Source organism: Meriones unguiculatus, chromosome 17 (assembly GCF_030254825.1).
Source record: "Meriones unguiculatus strain TT.TT164.6M chromosome 17, Bangor_MerUng_6.1, whole genome shotgun sequence".
NCBI classification, from domain to species: domain Eukaryota; kingdom Metazoa; phylum Chordata; class Mammalia; order Rodentia; family Muridae; genus Meriones; species Meriones unguiculatus.
Window position 1 is genome coordinate 39,540,286 of NC_083364.1, and position 22,425 is coordinate 39,562,710.

At 43.6% G+C, this 22,425-nt stretch overlaps 1 protein-coding gene and 2 non-coding genes across 3 annotated transcripts; 2 read left to right on the forward strand and 1 right to left on the reverse strand.

Annotated features, from left to right (window-relative positions):
- The first annotated feature begins 4,506 nt into the window (after positions 1-4,506).
- Positions 4,507-4,610, forward strand: LOC132648911 (U6 spliceosomal RNA). Its single transcript, XR_009587292.1, has one exon. It is a non-coding gene; the product is annotated as a U6 spliceosomal RNA (small nuclear RNA).
- Positions 4,611-4,669: 59 nt separating this feature from the next.
- LOC132648546 (cystatin-A-like) lies at positions 4,670-10,199 on the reverse strand. Its single transcript, XM_060370332.1, has 3 exons — positions 10,041-10,199; positions 7,682-7,783; positions 4,670-4,871 (listed from the first exon to the last, which is right to left on the reverse strand). Exons 1-3 carry the CDS (start codon positions 10,104-10,106, stop codon positions 4,749-4,751), a joined length of 291 nt encoding a protein of 96 aa, XP_060226315.1. The 5' UTR covers positions 10,107-10,199; the 3' UTR covers positions 4,670-4,748.
- A 12,085-nt stretch (positions 10,200-22,284) lies between these two features.
- LOC132648912 (U6 spliceosomal RNA) lies at positions 22,285-22,388 on the forward strand. Its single transcript, XR_009587293.1, has one exon. It is a non-coding gene; the product is annotated as a U6 spliceosomal RNA (small nuclear RNA).
- The last annotated feature ends 37 nt before the right edge of the window (positions 22,389-22,425 follow it).

Here is a 22,425-nt window from a genome sequence, read left to right on the forward strand (position 1 = left end):
TTAATGAGGGGATCGGTTTGTCAAGAGTTCATAATAGCTGTGCCAAAACCAGCGAACCACTTTAATATATGAAGCAAATGTTAGAAGCTATGGAGGGTGCTGATTAAAATACAGTAATGGTTAGGTACTAGAGATGGTGACACACAGTGGTCCAGCACTCAGGAGCGAGAGGCAGGGTGATCATGAGTTCCAGGCCAGCACAAGTTGTAATGAAACCCTGTTTTAAACAATAATATCCACAAATGAAATACCATGATAGTAAGGGACTTCCATATACCATTTTCAATATTGGACAGATTATCCAGACCAAAATCAATAAAAGAACTCTGAACTTCACTCTTTTGACCAAATTGACCTAATAAAATATATAGAACATTGTCCAGATTGTCTTATAGGACAAGTCTAGCAGCTGAAGAAGACTGATACCATGCAAATATATATATTACATTGCAACATTGTAAAAGCAGAAATCACTAACAGGAGGAAGAATGTTGGAAATTCACAAACAGTAAAATTAGGTAATATGGCAGAACAACTAATGGTGCAATGAACATCTTTTAAAAGAATCTAAAAATGAAGGCAGCCAAAACTGCAAAAGAGCACACCAAAACTTGTAAGATGCACTGTGGGCCTCTGTAAGAGCAACGATGATCACAAGTTCTCACAATCAAAAGCTCACAAGTGCTGCTGAGTTCTGTGTCTGGACGGGAAGGGTCAAGCCAAGCTTGTGTTAACAGAAGAATGGGGAAGAATAGAGACCATGGCAGAAACAGACGGAATCCGGAAAACAAGCAACACGAAACGGTGTTTGAAAAGACTGAGGAGTAAATCATGCCTTGTCTAAAATGAGCACAAAAACTGAGAACTAAATCAAGATGGAGACATTTCAGCAGCTACCACAGACATACGAAGCATTGTGGAAATGTTATTCTGAACAATTATATACCCCAAATAGAACCCAGGAGGAATTCCCAGACAGGTACACCCTACAGACACAGAATGATGAATCAATAGGAAGTCTACACAGGTAAATAAAGAAGTGCCTAGAGATTAAATCAGGAATAAAAAGGGAAACCCCAGCCCTGATATCCCAACCACTGAGTTGCGTCAGATTAGCCTGGTCTACACAATAATGTCCAAGCCCTCCGCGGCTGCAGTGACATCCTGCTTAGCCACCACCTCCACCACCTCCACCACCACCACCACCACCACCACCACCACCACCACCTCCACCACCTCCACCACCTCCACCGCCACCTCCACCACCACGACCAGTAGTGTTTCTCATTAACAATGGCCTGTCTGGAAGATAAGTTAAAAGAAAAATCTCATCGTAGCAGCTTCCCACACTCACCAAACTCTTAGGAGTAAGTTTGGTGAGGGAGGTAAGGCTGCCTAAACTTCTAAAACACAAATCAAAAAATTTAAAGAGATGAACAGAAAAAAAAAAAAGAATATTTTGTCCATGCATTGGAAGCAGTGATGTTGGTAAAATGGTCTTATGGCCTATGGATATTTATAAACTTAGTATCTGTCAAAATTTAAATTTCTGGCGGACCTGGTGGCACAAGCAAGCAGTCCCATCATACTTGAAAGGCTAAGAAGGACTGTGAGTCCAAGGGCCAGCTGGACTCCAGACTGAATTCAAATGCAGTCTGGGCCTTTCTCAAAATTAAAACAAAACAAAACCCACAAAACCCAGTGAAGCAAAAAACTCCTAGAAAAAGACAAAAACCAGGGGTGACAACATTGGTCCTGGGAGTGTTGTTTAGGTTTGGCCCCCTAGAAACACAAGGCAACAGAAGCACTAGACAAATGAGAGTACATGAAAATAGTTCCATACAGTGTCTGACGTATATGGATGAAGGAAAAATGTTTATAAGATGCTCACCTAATAAGAGATTAATATGCAAACTTAACGAGGACCTCAACCCTCTAGAAAGACAAATATCCCAGTGAAGGAAAGGCAAAAGACTTGAATAGCTGGCCCTGTGCACGTGGCTGTCAGAGGATGAAAATCATGCTTGAAACCACTAATTAAAGTGACAGTGAGTTTGTGGGGGTCTGCATCTGTTTCCATCATCGGGTGGAGCACAGGGAGCCTTGAGGAAGAGTGGGGAAAAGGACAGAAGACCCCAGAGGGGACAGAAGCTCCACAAGAAGACCAACAGCACCAACTAACCAGGGCCCAGGGGGGCCTGTGGAGACTGACCAAAGACATGCCTGGACTGGACCTAAGCCCCCTACACACATGTAGCCAAAGGGCAGCTCAGTCCTCATAGAGGTTCCCTAGTAAGGAGAATAGGGGCTGACTCTGACAGGGGCTCTGTTGTCTGCTTTTTGATCACTTTTTCCTGGTGGGGCTGCCTTGCCAGGCCACAGGGGAAGAGGATGCGCTCAGTCCTGAAGCAACTCGATATGTTTGGGTGGGTGGTTGGGGCTCCCCTTCTCTGAGGAGTAGGGGCAGGTGTTAGGGGAAACAAGGAGGGAGGGGGCTACGACCAGGATGTAAAAAAAAAAAAGACAGTGAGGTGTCACCTCACACACCAGCTAGTAAGGCCACGGAGGAGGAAACACTGCACAGGTGAAGGGGATGTAAATGAATGTGGATATTATAGACGTTCCTTTACAAACCAAAACACACAAGCAAGCGGTTCTGCTTGTGGATATTTGCCTGGAAGGTGAGCATCCCTGTGCACTGAAGCTGTACCCACAACAGAAGGCTGTAGGACCCACCTGTGTCTGCCAGTAAATAAGGAAATAAGCCAAAGGCAGTACACTGCCCGGCCTCTAGAAGGAAGAAGTGTCTTCCGTGATGGTGTGGATGCAACTGGAGACATTGTGCTGAGTGAAATAAGCCCAATACTACATGCTTTCCCTTCTGTGACCTGACCCCTTCAAGGCAAAGGGAATAATGGCCCAAAGTTGGGGGTGGGATTGAGAGGTGACAACCAAAGGGCTTCAAGTCTTCAACAGAGGAATAAACATTGGATCTTGCTAATACTTGAGTGCTATGCATTATGATTTCGTCAAAGGAATGTTTAAACTGTTGTCATTGAAAATGTGGAATGTTTGAGGTGATGGAAGGATTACCTTGCTTGATTTAGTTATTCTGCACTGCATTAAGAACCCAGACATCATTTTATACTTCGTAAACATATATAGCTATAATTTTCAAATATGATAAGATTTATGAAAGTGTGGACCAGGCAAAGTGGTACATGTCTATAATCACATGCTCAGAGGGCTGAGGCAGGAGGATCATGAGTTAGAGGCCAACTTGGGCTACTTGTTGAATTGAGGACCAGTCTGGGCTACATAGCAGCAATCTGTCTCAAGCAAACATACAAACAAGCAAAGGAAACATGTTATACAAATATAGTAATTATGTGTATTTATAGAATATGATAAAAAACTGCCCTAAGTATAAGCAAGTAATGAAATGATGTCACATGAACATTGAAAATTGTTCACAGAAAAACACCAGTTACAAATGATCAAAGAAATGATTCCATATATGTGTATACACAGACACATACATATGGAATGTCTAGAACAGGCAAATCCAGGCAGAAAGGGAAGCAGTGGCTGCTTAGCAGTGAGGAGTGAGAGGAGAGGGGGAAGTTAGATGATTGACAGCCGTAGGGCTCTCTTTGTTGGATGTGGAAAATCTTGTGAAATTGATATGGTCATGTTTGCACACATTTGTGACTATACTCAAAGTCCCTGAACAGAACACTTGAGGTATATGCATTGCATGGTATGCATAGAAGCTATTCAGTTAAGGTATTTAGTGAGATGGCTCAGTGGGCAAGGGCATTTGTCACCAAGCCTAATTACCTCAGTTTGAGCCTTGGATCCACTGGATGGAAAGAGAGAACCAATTTCTCCAAGTTATCTTCTGACCACAAGTGATGGAGGCATGCACTCATGCACTGGTGTGTGTGTGTGTGTGTGTGTATGCACAGGCGTAAACTATAGTTTCTGGCCTGGACCTTTGGTAATTCAGGACATTATTGCAATCATTTGAAAAACTTGAATGGATCTGGGGCCAAGATGTTAGCATGGCAACAGTGTTCATTTTCTGATCTTGGTTGTTGGTTTCTGGCTGTGCAGGAGAATGTCCTTGTTAGTGGGAATGCACACTGCTGTTTGCACTAGTTGAGTGCAGGAAGCATCTGTTGGTGGTGAGAAATCGCTGCACCTGACTCTCAAGAGTGAGGGGAAAGTGGGGAAGGGGGAAAGCGCAGCTTTTCTGTAAGTTTAGGATTGTTTCAAATCCTGTCTTGTAAAATACCAACTTAATTTTCAAATAGGAAAGCAGATACAGTATGCTGGGTTCTGGGCAACCACAGGGTTGTGCGTGCCTGACAGCCACTGGTGCTTGCCCCTGCCAGGAAGGAGGGCGGTCCTATCCTGTCTGCAATAGCAGGCAAGCCTTAGTTTCTATAAGGCTTCTGGTTGGTATCACTTATCGTGGGACCTCTTCTCTGAACCATTAACACTGTATTCTCTTTGGCAGCACAAATATTAAAACTGGAATGATACAGAGATTAGCTTGGCCCTAGCGGAAAAATAACATGCAAATTCATGAACTGTTCCGTAATTTAAAATAATCGTCTAGAAAGTAAAGGTCGATGCAATAAATGAGTCATGATGGAAGAAGACAGGTATTTGAAGAATGCTTCTTTATTGATGGCCACATCTCTTTACAATGAGAAGACTCAGGTAAGTTTAGAATTTCCTTCTTAGAAGTAGGTCAGGTCATCATCCCTGGTTTTGTCAGCCTGGTAACCACTAAGTTCAAAACCAGGATCATTGATACCACTGAAGGCTCTCACGTGAATGTAACGGCCACCCCCTACATCAACCTGAAAAACATAAAAGAAGAAAGAAAGCAGAAAAGGAAGGAAGGAAGGAAGGAAGGGAGGGAAGGAGGGAGGGAAGGAGGGAGGGAGGAAGGGAGGGAGGGAGGGAGGGAGGGAGGGAGGAATAGAGGTTATTAACATGGATATCCATTGTATGACAAATCTTCTCTTTTGTAAAGATTTGATGTGGTAAGCTGTCCTGAAACCACACTTCTGGCCTAAGGCGGCATCAATGAACAAAGCTCCCATCAGCCCTAGTGTTAAGAGAAAGAGCAACTAACAGTATGGCAGGAGGCATATTTCCTAGGTTCATTTTTAATAGCTTTTAGAAAACGATTTTAGTTAATTTATTTGTATGAACATGTGTCTTCAAGAGCATCCCTTGCCTACAGTGCCCAGAGACCTTAGCAGAGGGTGGTAGGTCCCCTCAGACTGGAGTTAGAGATGGCTGTGAGCTGCCGTGTGGGTGCTGGGACCCAGCCCCAGGTCCTCTGCAAGAGCAGCCAGCACTCTTACCCACTGAGCCCTCTCTCCAGCTGGATTTAATTTATTGTTCTTTTCATTAAATCCTGAGCACAAATTTCATTCCAGAATCACATTTTATTTCCACGATGCCTGGAACAGGAGCAAAGGGCAGCCTGTACTTTTGGTGAGTCTGCTTTCTGACTTTCAAGTTGGGAGGAGAAACTCATAGTTACTTGAGAAAATATGGACTGTATGGTCCCCATACCTCTGATTTATTGAGACCTACTGCGTGAACAGCTAGCAGGTCGCCTCCTTTGTAAAATAAAAGGAGCTTAGATGTCATAGGGGTGACAATCCCATTGGTAGTTTGGGCATGAACCCAGGTCCTAGAACATCAGGGTAAGAACTGCCACTTTGTTCTTTATTGGAACAATAGAAGTTCTGTGTTATACAGTAGATATTATGGTCTGACAGTCCTTCCTCCCTGAATCTTAAAATGCTACTAATCAGTTCACCAATATATATAACACTACGATAAGTACCATACAGCAAGTGTGAACACCATACCCCAAGTGTGTGTGTGTGTGTGTGTGTGTGTGTGTGTGTGTGTATGTGTGTGTGTGTGATCTCATTGACTTCTTATTGTAGGTCTGAAAAAAGGTGTGACACTCTCGGTTTCAAAGCCACCAGACACAGATTACCAGAGAGTAATTTTCAGGAGCTGGGGAGGTTAGCCAGCACAGTGCTGCCTAGCTTGCATGAAGCCTTGGGTCTGGGCAACCAGCACCTCCTATGTAAGTCAGGTGGCAAGTGCCTATCATCTGAGCGCTCAGGAGGTGGAGGCAGGAGGAACAGACATTCAAGGTCATGTTATAAATATGGTGTTTGAGTTCCAGGACAGCCTGAGATACACATAGACTCTGCATCAAAACAACAACAACCAAAACACCCTAACCATCAAAACAACAAAAAACAAACAAATAAACAAACAAAAAACACCAAACGTTAAGGTGTAGTAATTTTGTCCCCCTGTAAATGGCAGAGTCCAAATTCAAACCCAGATCTGTTGGATTCCAGTGTCTACATCATGTTGCTTCTCTTGTTGGTTGGTTTTGTTTTGAGGCAGGCATTTTATTTTTAATCAATATATTAAAATTCATAGCTTAAGTTATTAGTTACTTAAAAAGAAGAAATAAATGGCATTGTGCCTTGGTTCAGTGTCCAAGCCGAGTAGGTAAAGTCACTTGAATAGCTCTTATCTTTGGAATCAAGATAGTCATTGTGTAATATATAGAGAGAAACACAGAACCTATTTATTATCCACAGTTGAGTTTTTTAATTGGTTCCCTTGTCATCACAAGAATGTCAAAGTATTTTTTTCTATTAGAACTTAATCAGGACATTTAATTTAATTTTTTGATATGGCTATAAAAGTTGTTTAATTTTTTTTTTTTTTAGAAATTATATTCCTGTGACTCTGTGTATGGGTGTGCACAGGTGGGGAGGGTCAGGCCTCTTACAGCTGTTGCTGCAGCGGTTGTGGGTCATCTGCGGTGGGTGCTGGGATCTGAGCCTGAGACTTTGCAAGAGCAGCATTCAGTCTTAATGGTGGAGTTGTTTCTCTGTCTCCTAAAATTTATTTTTAAAATACTCTAAGTATGGCTTTATACTATAGCTGCAGTGTCACGAGTTGGACCTGCTTGAGCTATAAAAAGATTTATTTGGGGGCTGGAGAGAAGGCTCAACAGCTAACAGCCCTTGCTGCTCTTCCAGAGGTCCTGAGCTCAATTCCCAGCAACCACAAGCAGGCTCACAGCTGTCTATAATGAGACCTGATGCCCTCTTCTGGCATGCAGGTGTACATGCAAACAGATCACTTAGAAACAGAAATAATTTTTTTTAAAAAGGAGTATTTAAGTTATATTAATAACTAAAGAATGAAAATAGCTATTTAGAAAAGAGTTATTCTTTCAGATAACAATTGTAATCCTTTAAGTGCATTTAACTTGAACACATATAAAATTAGGACATTTTGAGGTAGAAAATGCTTTAAGACACTGTCTGGCCAAATTCCATACCCTAAGACTCATGCAAGCACATCCACATAACAGAAGAAATGGCCGTGGCTGGGAGCCAATGCCTTGGCTGTTACACCGTCTTTTCTGTACAGTTTTAGAAATTAAAGAGCACGTACAAAAGCTTTCTATATTCACAAGGAAAAGCAAGGTTAATATCCTATCACTGACAGATCTGGGAATCTCCTACTTGCAGGTGTCTTCTTTAAACGAAGGTCCAGTCGGGTCGACAGAACACACCCCAGCAGTGTGTAACTGAGGACAGAGTCTAACCTTAATGAAGTGATTGATTCCAGCGACGACTTGGGATTTATACTCGACGGCTTTGAAGGTTTCGTATTTCTCATTGGTTTGCTCTTCCAGCTGCGGTTTGATCTTATGAAGAGAAAGGGAGAGAATGCTTTTAAGCTGTGTTGGCTGCGCTTAGCTGAGTTACAAACCTGGGAACCACAGAGATGCCGATGAGCCTAGAATGGCGGCTCAAGTCTCTAAATCTTAACTGGAAATTGTCCCCTCAGGCTGTCTCCTGCCAGAGGGGACAGAGGAGTGAAGTCTGAAAGTCAAGCCACCACGCTGTCCTTGTTCCCCAAAGTCCTTTTAGGTCTTTAACCTATGATTAGGTTTAAAAGTGTTTAATTATGTTGTATTTCTTAATGTGCTCTAGATATCTTGATTTCCTCTGCACTGTTAATTTTTGGGGCGTACAGACCAGGTCTTATCGCCCTTTAGGTAGCTTCTATGGTTTGTAGCCTGACACCGGACACTAGACACCTAGGAGAGACTCAGGAAACGCCCTGTCACCAAATGGGTCGTGGCTGGGCGTCTTGAATGGTGATTTAAACCCGATGCCATGCTTCCACAGAGGAGGCAGGTTTGCTGCAGTCTCTCCTCTCATACCTGCAAAGCTCCCTGTGGAAAGGGCAGGTTAATTTCCTAACTAGGTGACTCAAGCATTTCGAGTCTTGGTTTCATATTCTGAAAATAGGATGTGATGCCCTCCTTGCCCACCTCACAGCTTTGAAGATCAAATGGGAGGTGGGGTGTAGTCAAGGATTTTAAAAGAGCAAAGATCCTTCTCCCAGTGAGGCAATCCTGTTAATGTCCATTTCTCATTCTACTTTTCCAAAGCTGCAAACACACACTTCTAAATTAATTTTATTCCTGAAGATGTGGGCCACAGGTGGTGTCATCAGCAAGGTAAGCCCTTCTGGGAGTTACCTATCTTTTAAAAATTATGTGATAAAAATGCATTGGATATCTATGTGTGTGTATCTATCTCTATATATCTATATCTATATCTGAACATCTCAGGGAATTTTTCAGGCAACACGCACAGCAACTTTGCCTCATCTGTGCATATTTGTTTTTGAAATCATTTTTCTGCATGTGGTTTTAGTGAGTCCTTTTATCTCTTTCTTCCTACAAATGAAACGGAGGTAACCTATTTGAAAACCCCATCTCCTCCAAGCCTCCTGGGATGCCAGATATCGAGTTCTAGAAGAAAGGGAACCCTGGGTAGAGCAACCAGAGAACCTGAGAGCCTGGATGAAATGTGGACGTGCGGGCTGCATAGCCTGCATTTTACCTAGAGCAACTGCTGACTCATGTGCACAGCAAGTTTGAGAACGGCAGCTTGATGGGAGAAGCCAGATGAAGATGTAAAGATTTAATATTATCTTCCTCAAAAGTAAAATGCCCAATATTTATTAAAATAAACCCACGAGTGAGAACTAGTTAGTATTTAGTCATTGAATAATAGGCCTGTGACAGCCTGTAGAATGTCCAGTCCCTTACGCACGAAGGCTCCCATCTCTTTGACTCACATAGAGGCCTATGGTTCCTGGCATAGTGGTGCATGTCTGTAATCCCAGCACTTAGAAGTTGAGGCAGGGGAAGTGCCATGAGTTTGAGGCCACCCTGGGTTACTTAAGTGCTAGACTAGCCAGGACTACATAGCAACACCATGTCTCAAACAAACAAACAGCAAACACAACTGATCTGCCTGGGTGATGTGATGTTTCAGGGAGGAAAAACAAAATGATGTAAGAAAATAAGATGACAGATTGCAAACTATGCCCGTAATTCCCATGTGTTTCTCTGTTATAAAACATGCAACACAGTACATTTTTAGCATATAGGTGATAGTTAAGGACCATATATTAACTTGCTAGAAACATTGAGTTCTATTTTGACTGCGATGGTGTGGTGGCAAAGCATCTGGAATCAGTGCAGGAATCGCTAACAGTCTTATCTGCTGTCAACCTGAGATGTCCCTAACAACCTTAGACACTGGCTTCAAGTAGTGAGGTGGAAAACACTCCATCAGTCAGTGGATCAGAGCTCCTGGGATCACACATGTAAGTAAACGTAAGTAAAAGCACAAATTCACCTTCAGCAAAGGAGGAAACCAAGGCTGCAGTAAACAGTGTAACTTGGCCAATTTTACAATTAGAGTGCTGAAATTTCTCTAAAAGGCTTAAGATTCCTCTTTAAGCTCTAGAAAAGTCTGAACAAATCTCACACATTTCTGTTTTCTTTTTCTTCCCACACTCTTAACACAGGGCCAAATTATGAACCAAATTTTGAAAGTTTGATTTGGGATCAAACTTCATCCTGAAGTGCAGCGACTCACCTTGTCAACAATCTCCTGGATTTCTGGTGTGGCAGGTTTGGCCTCGCTCAAGCCTCCTCGGATCATGCTAGCTAGCTGCTTCTTTGCTAGGCAGGATGCTGAGAAGAAGTGATCAGGCAAACTTGGAGACTCAGGGTTTTAAAGGTCCCTATAAATCTCCTCCTATGTATTACATCATCACCTTCCACAATAGTGGAGGGACTGAAGAAATGAGTGTGGCCTCAGGCAAGTCTTATTACCAGTCTTAGAGGAAATGCTGAGTGGGGTTGGGGGAAAATGAGGTGGGGGAGTGAACAAGTGGGCGTGCTCAGGAATCAGGTGTGGTTAGCATAGGTTCCTCCCTTCTCTGTGTGCCAACTTTATCCTGTTGTGTCAGATGAGGAACCTGAGTTTCCAAATATGTTAAACCTCAAAGAGGTTTTTTTTCTTTTTTCCCTCACTTACCCATTAATTTATTTACTTTACATCCTGATAGGCATTTCCCCTCTCTCCTCTTCTCCCAGTTTCTTCCTCTCACTTACCCATCCCTCCACTGGTGCCCCCTCCCATGGGAATCTACCCACCTTGGCATGTCAAGCAGGACTGGGTTCATCTTCTTGTATTGAGGCTAGAAAGGCTGACCAGCTAGGGGAAAGGGATCCAAAGGCAGGCAAAGAGTTCTTTAAGAAAATACTTAATAATGTCAAGGCTGATTGCTTAGAATTCACCCAACCTTATAAGACAGTAAAACTGTCTATGGAGGACTTTTATTTCCAGTGTCTAAATTTATTTATTCTCAAAGAATAAAATAGCAAACATTTCTTTATTTCATTTATTATTTCATTTATTTCTTCTGCTGCTGTTGAGTCTCTCCCCCTCTCTTTCTCTCTCTCTCTCTTTAAGAAGGGATTTCATCTGTAATCCCAGCACTCAGGGTCTACAATGTGAGTCCAGGACAGCCATGGTTATACAGAGAAACCCTGTGAGGCCGGGTTGTGGGGAGGGTTGGGGGAGGGAGATGAAAGGATTTCATGGATCCCAGGCTGGCCCTGTCTAAAACAAGACAAAACAAATCAATGGGAAAAGATATTAACTGGTAAATCGCCTTTCTTTAGATTTACAGAACCCATACTGACTGGTAATCTTTATTTAACATGAGACTCTTATGCTTTTTCCTTTAATCCCATGCACCAGCCTACACAGCCTGTAGATTTCCATGAGGGTTGACTTATCGAAAAGAAATTCCGCTGTCTAAAAAGAAGTAAAGGGAACTTGGCTTGAGAGGCCACTGTCTTTTGAGATGATCTGATGCATTGGAGAAGAAGGAAACAAAACTACATGAAACAAAGCTGAATGATGCTGGACACACTGTCAGGCAGCCTCCCTACCCTGCTCTCTGTCTCCTGTGAGTTGGCCAAGACTGAGCTTTGGGGGTGACAGCCCCCCTCTGCTCTCATTTCCCCAAGCACTGCTCCTTGGGTAAGCCCTGGACTCCCCCCTACTAGCTCTGGTCACATAAACCTTGACCTTCAAGCCAGTGAGGAGCCAGAACTTCAGGAGCAGTTTGGACTTTGGCTCATGATTGCAGGGTTAGGCCATCTATCACAGCGAGGACAGCCTGGTGGTGTGTGCGTGAGGCAATTGGTCTCATGTGTCTGAAGGAGAACAGGCGCTGGCACTCAGCCAATTTCATTCTTTTCTTTGGTCTAGGACCATGGGATGGTGTCATCCATATTTAGGATGGGTCTCCCACCTCAGTTGACCCAGTGTAGAACTTTCTTCAGTGAGGTGCCAGAGGTCTGTTCCAAAGGCCTTTCTAACCAAAGCCCATCAGATTGACAGAGGCCACTATCAGGATGGTCACCTAAGCAGAGTTCTAATAACTGATTCTCATTGGAGACAGGGTTTTGCTATTTCGTGGCCCAGGCCTTTCTTCAACTCCCCATGCTCCCCACCTGAACCTTGAACTCACGATCCTCTTGACTCCACCACTCACATTCTGGGATTCTAAGCATGTGCCTCTGTGCCCAGTGCTAACATCTGCCCATTTTAAATGGCTTGTTCTTGGAAATGTCTTTGCTGATGTTCAGACTCAGAAAATGATGCATTAAAGTTGGGGATGTCCCTCAGAGATAGAGCTCTTTGCCAAGCTTGCTCAAGGCACTAGGTTCAATCCCCTAACCCACCAAGAGAAATTCTTCTTTCCCAAGGCAGATCATAGAACCCTACCTGTTACCCTGAAGACAGCCTGAAAACCTAGGAAACTTGTCTAAACCTTCCCTTGCCCTTTTGGGTAGGAGCTGTCTGTGAGCAGGCTGCTTTACCTGCCTTGCTTCTAGTAGGTCATAAAACCTTCATTCTAGGATGGGTTCTGCCCAGTACCATAGATAGACCAGGAATCTGAACAGACCAGCCTCCTTGTTCACCTACCCAGTCTTTCACCAGTAGGCCATAAACCATCTTGTCCAGTCACACACGAAGTTAACTGTCCATTTGGGGCCAAAAAAGAACATTAAAAATAGACAGCTGTTCCTGGGTATTTGGGTCTTCATTTCCAAAGTTCCCTGTGTTTATGTAAAATTTGGTTCCATAAACCTGCCCTGCTGTCTTTTTTCTTGTTTTGTTTTGTTTTGTTTCAGAGACAGGGTTTCTCTTTGTAGCCTAGGATATCCTGGACTCACTGTGTAGATCAGGCTGGCCTCAAACTCAGAGACCTGCCTTCCTCTGCGTCCCAGAGTGCTGGGATTCCAGACATGCTCCCCTATGCTGTCATAGGAGTATTAACCTTAGAATGAAGAGGATATCTATTATCCTCTTACATGTGCTTGCATGACAAATCATTAGGATGAATCCTTTCCCACTGACTCAAAAGTCTGAAATGCTTTGACAAACCTATATTTTATTTTATTTCATTTTTTGAGAGAGATTTCACTGTGTAGCTCTGGGTGGAGTGGAACTCTCTATGCAGACCAGGCTAGCCTTGAACTCAGAGAGCTACACTTGCTTCTGCCTCTCAAGAGCTGAGATTAAAGGCATGTGCCACCACACCTGGTTGACGACCTTCCAGGGCCAACAGTTGTTTCTCTATAGTTTTCCATACAATAAAGACAATAAGTGCAGTGAGAATCAAGGCATAGTCTCCTTCCGAGATTGTCAGAGGAAGGGGAGGTGGTTGAGAATAATGAAATATGAAAGATGAGCATCAATGGGGAATGAGAAAAGGCTGTGGAACACTGTCTTCTTCGTGTGATGAGGTTACTGTACTCAAGAACTCACTGCACCTATGGTCAGCTTCACAAGATCCCAGCGCTGACTGGCATGGACACAAAGTAGGAAGAGAATGTTTTGCGACATGGGGAACAAGGAATTGTATTGGAGGGATATAATCAATGTTGTTTAAAAAACAAAAGAGTTGGGTGGTGTGTCCATGCCTGTAATGCCAGTACTCTGGGAGGCAGAGGCAGGCAGATCTCTGTGAGTTTGAGGCCAGCCTGGTCTACAAAGGGAGTCTTGGACAGCCAGGGTACACAGAGAAACACACAACCCCCCCATATATACATATATATATTATATACAGATACAATGTGGAGGTACCACAGGTGAGCCAGGCAGGAGGCCAGACTCTGCAGCCACAAAGCTGCTGGAGTGACTTGGGTTTGAGGCCAATAAAATCTGGGCCAGAAGCCAGGGCTTTGGTTCTGAAGGGTTTTCTGAGTGTGGCCATAGCTATGGCTTTGGTATCCCTCTGTATCATAAAACTGACTCACTATTTGGTTTGGTTTTATTATCATTTGGAATCTAGAAATTCTAGAGTCCTAGAAAGTCTTGATTTAATAACAGTTGGAATCACCGTGAGTAGCGAGGGCGCCCTGAAGAACTGCACTGATGGCCTTACCCACACCACCCCAACTGCTGGAAGAGGCTTCTAGGAGTCTGGATAAAGATGGTGTGGCAGTAGGTAGGTACCTGGCCTTTTGATTGCTCTGCCTTCCCTCTTCCTCCACGTTGCTTTATTCTGTTGTTGTTCCTGATTCCCTAATGCTATGAAGGTCAGCTGTTCCAGGCTTCCACCATGGTGACTAAAGACAAGGGGCTCTCCAGGAACCTTCCAGGTTTGTTTGCCAGAGCCTGACTGCTGAGGCACCCAGCCTGCTGGCCTTTCCAGCAAAGAATTCCAGCTGCCCTGGGACTGCTCTCACTGCCTAGGCAGCCAACCTCAGGAACCAAGGCTTCTGCTGGGTTCTCAGCCTCTCAGGTGAGGTCCGGCTGATGGTGCAGTTTTCATGCCAGCTGACTCAATACAGTCTTCCCTGTGTAGATTTTTTATCCCCCTCACTAATAAACTTCCCCTCTGGAGTCTCCTCCTGCCTGGTTAAGGGCACTGCCAGCCAGTTGCTCACTCTGGTAGAACCTGCTTGAACTCCATAGTCCCTCTGGTGAGACCAACTTTAATTCTTAGCCTAACTCTGGCTCCTCTGTTAGAAACAACGTGCCCATGTTCAGAGAGGAATTTGGCTTTTACTTGGCAGGAGAAGAAAGGCAGGAAAAAAAACCTTTATCAAGTTTTATGCAAAAAAATAAAGAACAGGAAGTCAGGGAAGTGAGTGGAGGGTGGATTGCAAATGACTGCTGGGTGGAAAACAATGTCCTTGCCTTTGAAAAGCCAGTTTAATTAGGTATGGAAGCATGCGGAGTACTGTAATGAAGGACAGTCTGTTATGTTATTCTGTATAAGCTGTGCTTTGGATCTATTGTTAGAATGGAGTGGTTTGTGCTAGTGTCACTGCAGTAGTCTGCTAATATCCCACACATTCAGGAGTAACCTGTAAACAGGAGATTGATTAGCCATCCCTTGGGTTAGAGGATCTAATCAACCATTAGAATCAGCCTAGCAGAATACTCTAAATTTCTCTGACTCTTTAAAAGAATTCATTCTAAAGATAAACATTTGAAAAAAACATTAGGAAAATGGAAAAATGATCATTTCCAGCAAGGATGATTTTAATCTGTGTGGGGAAAAGGGAAGAAGAAGGAGATACTGAGTAAAAATGATGACTTGGAAAAGAAATACATTTTGTAAAGATGTGACTCAATTTATGATTTGAACTTCTATCTTCGTGGGAGTTTAAGGAACTGAGTGTGTGTGTGTTTGTGTGTGTGTATGCATGCACACACGTGTGTGTGTATGTATGCATATGCCTGTGTTCATGTGTGTCTTTAGATAGGGTCCTCACTATATATGCCTTACTGCTGGCCTGTAACTCACTCTGTAGACCAGGTTGACTTTGCATTCATAAAGATTCTGCCCTCTCATCTGAATCCTGAGTGCTGGGATTACAAGCATGGCCCACCATGCTCCTGTGAGTCAGTCTGGCTAGTTCAGGCTAGCCTCAGATTTTCAGTAATTCTCTTGCCTCAGCCTTCCCTTCCCCCGCATTACTGGGTTACAAATGTGCATTAGCATGTGCTGCCAATGCTTCCTTTTACCTGGATTTTCAAGAGTGAATACTAATGTGCCCCAAAGGGTTTGTGTGTGTTTGTTAAATGTTCCTTGTCTGGGCCTGTGTGCATCTGTGTGGAGACAGGTTGAGGCCTAGTGTCCTCCTCACTCTCTCTCCCCCTTAGTGAGAGCCAGGGTCCCCTGCTGCACTGGGAGATCATTGACTCAGATAGACTGGGTGCCAGCAAGCCCTAGGGTCCTGCCTTAACATCCCCATTGGGGCTCAAACAGGCTTTCTTCTTGTAGAGCAAACACTTTCAGCTGAGCCATCTCCCTGACGCTTTAATTACGAAGGTTTTAGGAGTGATCGTTTTTACATTTCTTACTTTATTGGTCTTACCACATTATATGTTTTTGTCAGCTTCAGTGTTATATTTACAGAAGTTTATAGTTATGTACTTCTAGGCTAGTGATTCTCGACCTAGTGCTGCGACCCTTTAATACAGTTCCTCATGTTGTGGTGACCCCAACCATAAAATTATTATCACTGCTACCTCATAGCTTTAATGTTGCTGCTGATATGAATCGCGACATCTGAGAAGTGTCTGATATGCAGATGGTCTTAGGTGACTCCCGTGAAAGGGTCAGGGTTGCAACCCATGGTTGAGAACTGCTGTTCCAGGCAGAAATAAAGTTTGTTAGAGTATGAGAAGACCCCCCTCCAATTATTCCTTCAACATTTTTAAATTTTTTTAACTTTTATAAATTACACTTTATTCACTTTGTATCCCCCATAAGTCCCTCCCTCCTCCCCTCCTAATTCCACCTTCCCTCTCTCTTCTTTACGAATGCCCCTCCCCTAGTCTACTGTTAGGGGAGGTCCTCTTCTCCTTCCTTCTGATCCTAGTCTATCAGGTCTCATCAGGAGTGGCTGCATTGTCATCTTCTGTGGCCTGGTAAGGCTGCTCCCCCATCAGGGGGAGGTGATCAAAGAGCAGGCGAATCCGATTATGTCAGAGGCAGTTCCTGTTCCCATTACTATGGGACCAACTTGGATACTGAACTGCCATGAGCTACATCTGTGCAGGGGTTCTAGGTTATTTCCATGCAAGTCCTTGGTTGGAGTATGAGTCTCTGGAAAGACCCCTGTGTTCAAATTTTTTGGTTCTGTTGCTCTCCTTGTGGAGTTCCTGTCCTCTACTATTTCCTTCTCAGGCAGTTGGGGTGTGTGTGTTGGGGCTCCTGGATGTGGTGGCCACGTGAGGGCGCTCCTGTGGAAGGAAAGAGACAGGCCTGGGTGCCTATCTCCTGGTTCACTATGGAGGATAGCCAGTCCACCTGCACTTAGAAGTAATTGCTACTAGATGAAGTATTTTCACTCCAGTTTTAAACTCTAGCACGTAAAAGCTGTCCCCTGGAAAGCCCCTCAGTGGCTGCTCACTCTCTTAAATGTAAGCACTAATTCCTTAAAACGGTCTGGGATGTCCTCCCTGCCCTGGCTTCCTTCTGCCATCATCCCTCTGCTCGGCCCTCAGGTCTTCCTCTCTAGTACTGAGCTGCTTTCTGCTCTTAGCCAAGACCCAGTGTCACCTTCCAATGTCTGAGCTTGCTCTCTGTCCTCTGGTCAGCTCCTACCCTGGCTCTGGCTTCAGCTGTCACTTCCCTAAGACATGACTACCTCTCAGGTCAGGTGTCCCTTTTGTGTAGTCGCACAATAGTGTATGTCCTTCAGGGTCTCTGCTGCTCTCAACATGCTGGCTTTCCTTTTCAGTTTGTGAGCTCCACGCTCTTTTCCTGTTTACAAAATGCATAAGATGCTGCTGGTCTCACACCACATTTTTTCCCTTTACTGATAGAACCCCAACTCTGTCTACTGAGTCCCCAGCTTCCTTTGTAGCCTAAAAGCAATCAAAATTTTTAAGGAGAAGCAGAAGCTTACAGGGAGATTTCTAAGTGTATTATTTAGTGGTAAAGGTACTGACTGTCCTGTTTTCACTGCCTCCACCTTCTTTGTAGATTTTTTTTTAACAAAACAATCAGAAAACAGCCAAATAGCAATATAAGTCATTACTGTCAGTAATTACAATGAATGTAAATGGCTTATATTCTCCAATGAAAAGACAGTGAATGAATTGATTAAAAAAAAATAAGATTCAACTATAATATATGTTGTAGCAGCTGTTAAAATTTAAGGGCATATAAAGACAGAATAAAAGGACAGAAGAAGGAATTCCACAAAATTGGAAAACAAGAGTAGTGGTGCTAAGGCTTGTATCAGACAAAGTGACTTGAAATTTAAAGTGGCAAAAGAGGCCGCAAAAGTCTTAATGAGGGGATCGGTTTGTCAAGAGTTCATAATAGCTGTGCCAAAACCAGCGAACCACTTTAATATATGAAGCAAATGTTAGAAGCTATGGAGGGTGCTGATTAAAATACAGTAATGGTTAGGTATTAGAGCTGGTGACACACAGCCGTCCAGCACTCAGGAGCGAGAGGCAGGCTGATCATGAGTTCCAGGCCAGCACAAGTTGTAATGAAACCCTGTCTTAAACAATAATATCCACAAATGAAATACCATGATAGTAAGGAACTTTCACATACCATTTTCAATATTGGACAGATTATCCAGACCAAAATCAATAAAAGAACTCTGAACTTCACTCTTTTGACCAAATTGACCTAATAAAATATATAGAACATTGTCCAGATTGTCTTATAGGACAAGTCTAGCAGCTGAAGAAGACTGATACCATGCAAATATATATATTACATTGCAACATTGTAAAAGCAGAAATCACTAACAGGAGGAAGAATGTTGGAAATTCACAAACAGTAAAATTAGGTAATATGGCAGAACAACTAATGGTGCAATGAACAGCTTTTAAAAGAATCTAAAAATGAAGGCAGCCAAAACTGCAAAAGAGCACACCAAAACTTGTAGGATGCACTGTGGGCCTCTGTAAGAGCAACGATGATCACAAGTTCTCACAATCAAAAGCTCACAAGTGCTGCTGAGTTCTGTGTCTGGACGGGAAGGGTCAAGCCAAGCTTGTGTTAACAGAAGAATGGGGAAGAATAGAGACCATAGCAGAAACAGACGGAATCCGGAAAACAAGCAACACGAAACAGTGTTTGAAAAGACTGAGGAGTAAATCATGCCTTGTCTAAAATGAGCACAAAAACTGAGAACTAAATCAAGATGGAGACATTTCAGCAGCTACCACAGACATACGAAGCATTGTGGAAATGTTATTCTGAACAATTATATACCCCAAATAGAACCCAGGAGGAATTCCCAGACAGGTACACCCTACAGACACAGAATGATGAATCAATAGGAAGTCTACACAGGTAAATAAAGAAGTGCCTAGAGATTAAATCAGGAATAAAAAGGGAAACCCCAGCCCTGATGTCCCAACCACTGAGTTGCGTCAGATTAGCCTGGTCTACACAATAATGTCCAAGCCCTCCGCGGCTGCAGTGACATCCTGCTTAGCCACCACCTCCACCACCTCCACCACCACCACCACCACCACCACCACCTCCATCACCTCCACCACCTCCACCACCACCTCCACCACCACTACCAATAGTGTTTCTCATTAACAATGGCCTGTCTGGAAGATAAGTTAAAAGAAAAATCTCATCGTAGCAGCTTCCCACACTCACCAAGCTCTTAGGAGTAAGTTTGGTGAGGGAGGTAAGGCTGCCTAAACTCCTAAAACACAAATCAAAAAATTTAAAGAGATGAACAGAAAAAAAAAAAAAGACTATTTTGTCCATGCATTGGAAGCAGTGATGTTGGTAAAATGGTCTTATGGCCCATGGATATTTATAAACTTAGTATCTGTCAAAATTTAAATTTCTGGCGGACCTGGTGGCACAAGCAAGCAGTCCCATCATACTTGAAAGGCTAAGAAGGACTGTGAGTCCAAGGGCCAGCTGGACTCCAGACTGAATTCAAATGCAGTCTGGGCCTTTCTCAAAATTAAAACAAAACAAAACCCACAAAACCCAATGAAGCAAAAATCTCCTAGAAAAAGACAAAAACCAGGGTGACAACATTGGTCCTGGGAGTGTTGTTTAGGTTTGGCCCCCTAGAAACACAAGGCAACAGAAGCACTAGACAAATGAGAGTACATGAAAATAGTTCCATACAGTGTCTGACGTATATGGATGAAGGAAAAATGTTTATAAGATGCTCACCTAATAAGAGATTAATATGCAAACTTAACGAGGACCTCAACCCTCTAGAAAGACAAATATCCCAGTGAAGGAAAGGCAAAAGACTTGAATAGCTGGCCCTGTGCACGTGGCTGTCAGAGGATGAAAATCATGCTTGAAACCACTAATTAAAGTGACAGTGAGTTTGTGGGGGTCTGCATCTGTTTCCATCATCGGGTGGAGCACAGGGAGCCTTGAGGAAGAGTGGGGAAAAGGACAGAAGACCCCAGAGGGGACAGAAGCTCCACAAGAAGACCAACAGCACCAACTAACCAGGGCCCAGGGGGGCCTGTGGAGACTGACCAAAGACATGCCTGGACTGGACCTAAGCCCCCTACACACATGTAGGGAATGGGCAGCTCAGTCCCCATAGAGGTTCCCTAGTAAGGAGAATAGGGGCTGACTCTGACAGGGGCTCTGTTGTCTGCTTTTTGATCACTTTCTCCTGGTGGGGCTGCCTTGCCAGGCCACAGGGGAAGAGGATGCGCTCAGTCCAGAAGCAACTCGATATGTTTGGGTGAGTGGTTGGGGCTCCCCTTCTCTGAGGAGTAGGGGCAGGTGTTAGGGGAAACAAGGAGGGAGGGGGCTACGACCAGGATGTAAAAAAAAAAAAGACAGTGAGGTGTCACCTCACACAGCAGCTAGTAAGGCCACTTACTAGGAGGAGGAAACACTGCACAGGTGAAGGGGATGTAAATAAATGTGGATATTATAGACGTTCCTTTACAAACCAAAACACACGAGCAAGCGGTTCTGCTTGTGGATATTTGCCTGGAAGGTGAGCATCCCTGTGCACTGAAGCTGTACCCACAACAGAAGGCTGTAGGACCCACCTGTGTCTGCCAGTAAATAAGGAAATAAGCCAAAGGCAGTACACTGCCCGGCCTCTCGAAGGAAGAAATGTGTTCCATGATGGGGTGGATGCAACCGGAGACATTGTGCTGAGTGAAATAAGCCCAATACTACATGCTTTCCCTTCTGTGACCTGACCCCTTCAAGGCAAAGGGAATAATGGCCCAAAGTTGGGGGTGGGATTGAGAGGTGACAACCAAAGGGCTTAAAGTCTTCAACAGAGGAATAAACATTGGATCTTGCTAATACTTGAGTGCTATGCATTATGATTTCGTCAAAGGAATGTTTAAACTGTTGTCATTGAAAATGTGGAATGTTTGAGGTGATGGAAGGATTACCTTGCTTGATTTAGTTATTCTGCACTGCATTAAGAACCCAGACATCATTTTATACTTCGTAAACATATATAGCTATAATTTTCAAATATGATAAGATTTATGAAAGTGTGGACCAGGCAAAGTGGTACATGTCTATAATCACATGCTCAGAGGGCTGAGGCAGGAGGATCATGAGTTAGAGGCCAACTTGGGCTACTTGTTGAATTGAGGACCAGTCTGGGCTACATAGCAGCAATCTGTCTCAAGCAAACATACAAACAAGCAAAGGAAACATGTTATACAAATATAGTAATTATGTGTATTTATAGAATATGATAAAAAACTGCCCTAAGTATAAGCAAGTAATGAAATGATGTCACATGAACATTGAAAATTGTTCACAGAAAAACACCAGTTACAAATGATCAAAGAAATGATTCCATATATGTGTATACACAGACACATACATATGGAATGTCTAGAACAGGCAAATCCAGGCAGAAAGGGAAGCAGTGGCTGCTTAGCAGTGAGGAGTGAGAGGAGAGGGGGAAGTTAGATGATTGACAGCCGTAGGGCTCTCTTTGTTGGATGTGGAAAATCTTGTGAAATTGATATGGTCATGTTTGCACACATTTGTGACTATACTCAAAGTCCCTGAACAGAACACTTGAGGTATATGCATTGCATGGTATGCATAGAAGCTATTCAGTTAAGGTATTTAGTGAGATGGCTCAGTGGGCAAGGGCATTTGTCACCAAGCCTAATTACCTCAGTTTGAGCCTTGGATCCACTGGATGGAAAGAGAGAACCAATTTCTCCAAGTTATCTTCTGACCACAAGTGATGGAGGCATGCACTCATGCACTGGTGTGTGTGTGTGTGTGTGTATGCACATGCGTAAACTATAGTTTCTGGCCTGGACCTTTGGTAATTCAGGACATTATTGCAATCATTTGAAAAACTTGAATGGATCTGGGGCCAAGATGTTAGCATGGCAACAGTGTTCATTTTCTGATCTTGGTTGTTGGTTTCTGGCTGTGCAGGAGAATGTCCTTGTTAGTGGGAATGCACACTGCTGTTTGCACTAGTTGAGTGCAGGAAGCATCTGTTGGTGGTGAGAAATCGCTGCACCTGACTCTCAAGAGTGAGGGGAAAGTGGGGAAGGGGGAAAGCGCAGCTTTTCTGTAAGTTTAGGATTGTTTCAAATCCTGTCTTGTAAAATACCAACTTAATTTTCAAATAGGAAAGCAGATATGACATGCTGGGTTCTGGGCAACCACAGGGTTGTGCGTGCCTGACAGCCACTGGTGCTTGCCCCTGCCAGGAAGGAGGGCGGTCCTATCCTGTCTGCAATAGCAGGCAAGCCTTAGTTTCTATAAGGCTTCTGGTTGGTATCACTTATCGTGGGACCTCTTCTCTGAACCATTAACACTGTATTCTCTTTGGCAGCACAAATATTAAAACTGGAATGATACAGAGATTAGCTTGGCCCTAGCGGAAAAATAACATGCAAATTCATGAACTGTTCCGTAATTTAAAATAATCGTCTAGAAAGTAAAGGTCGATGCAATAAA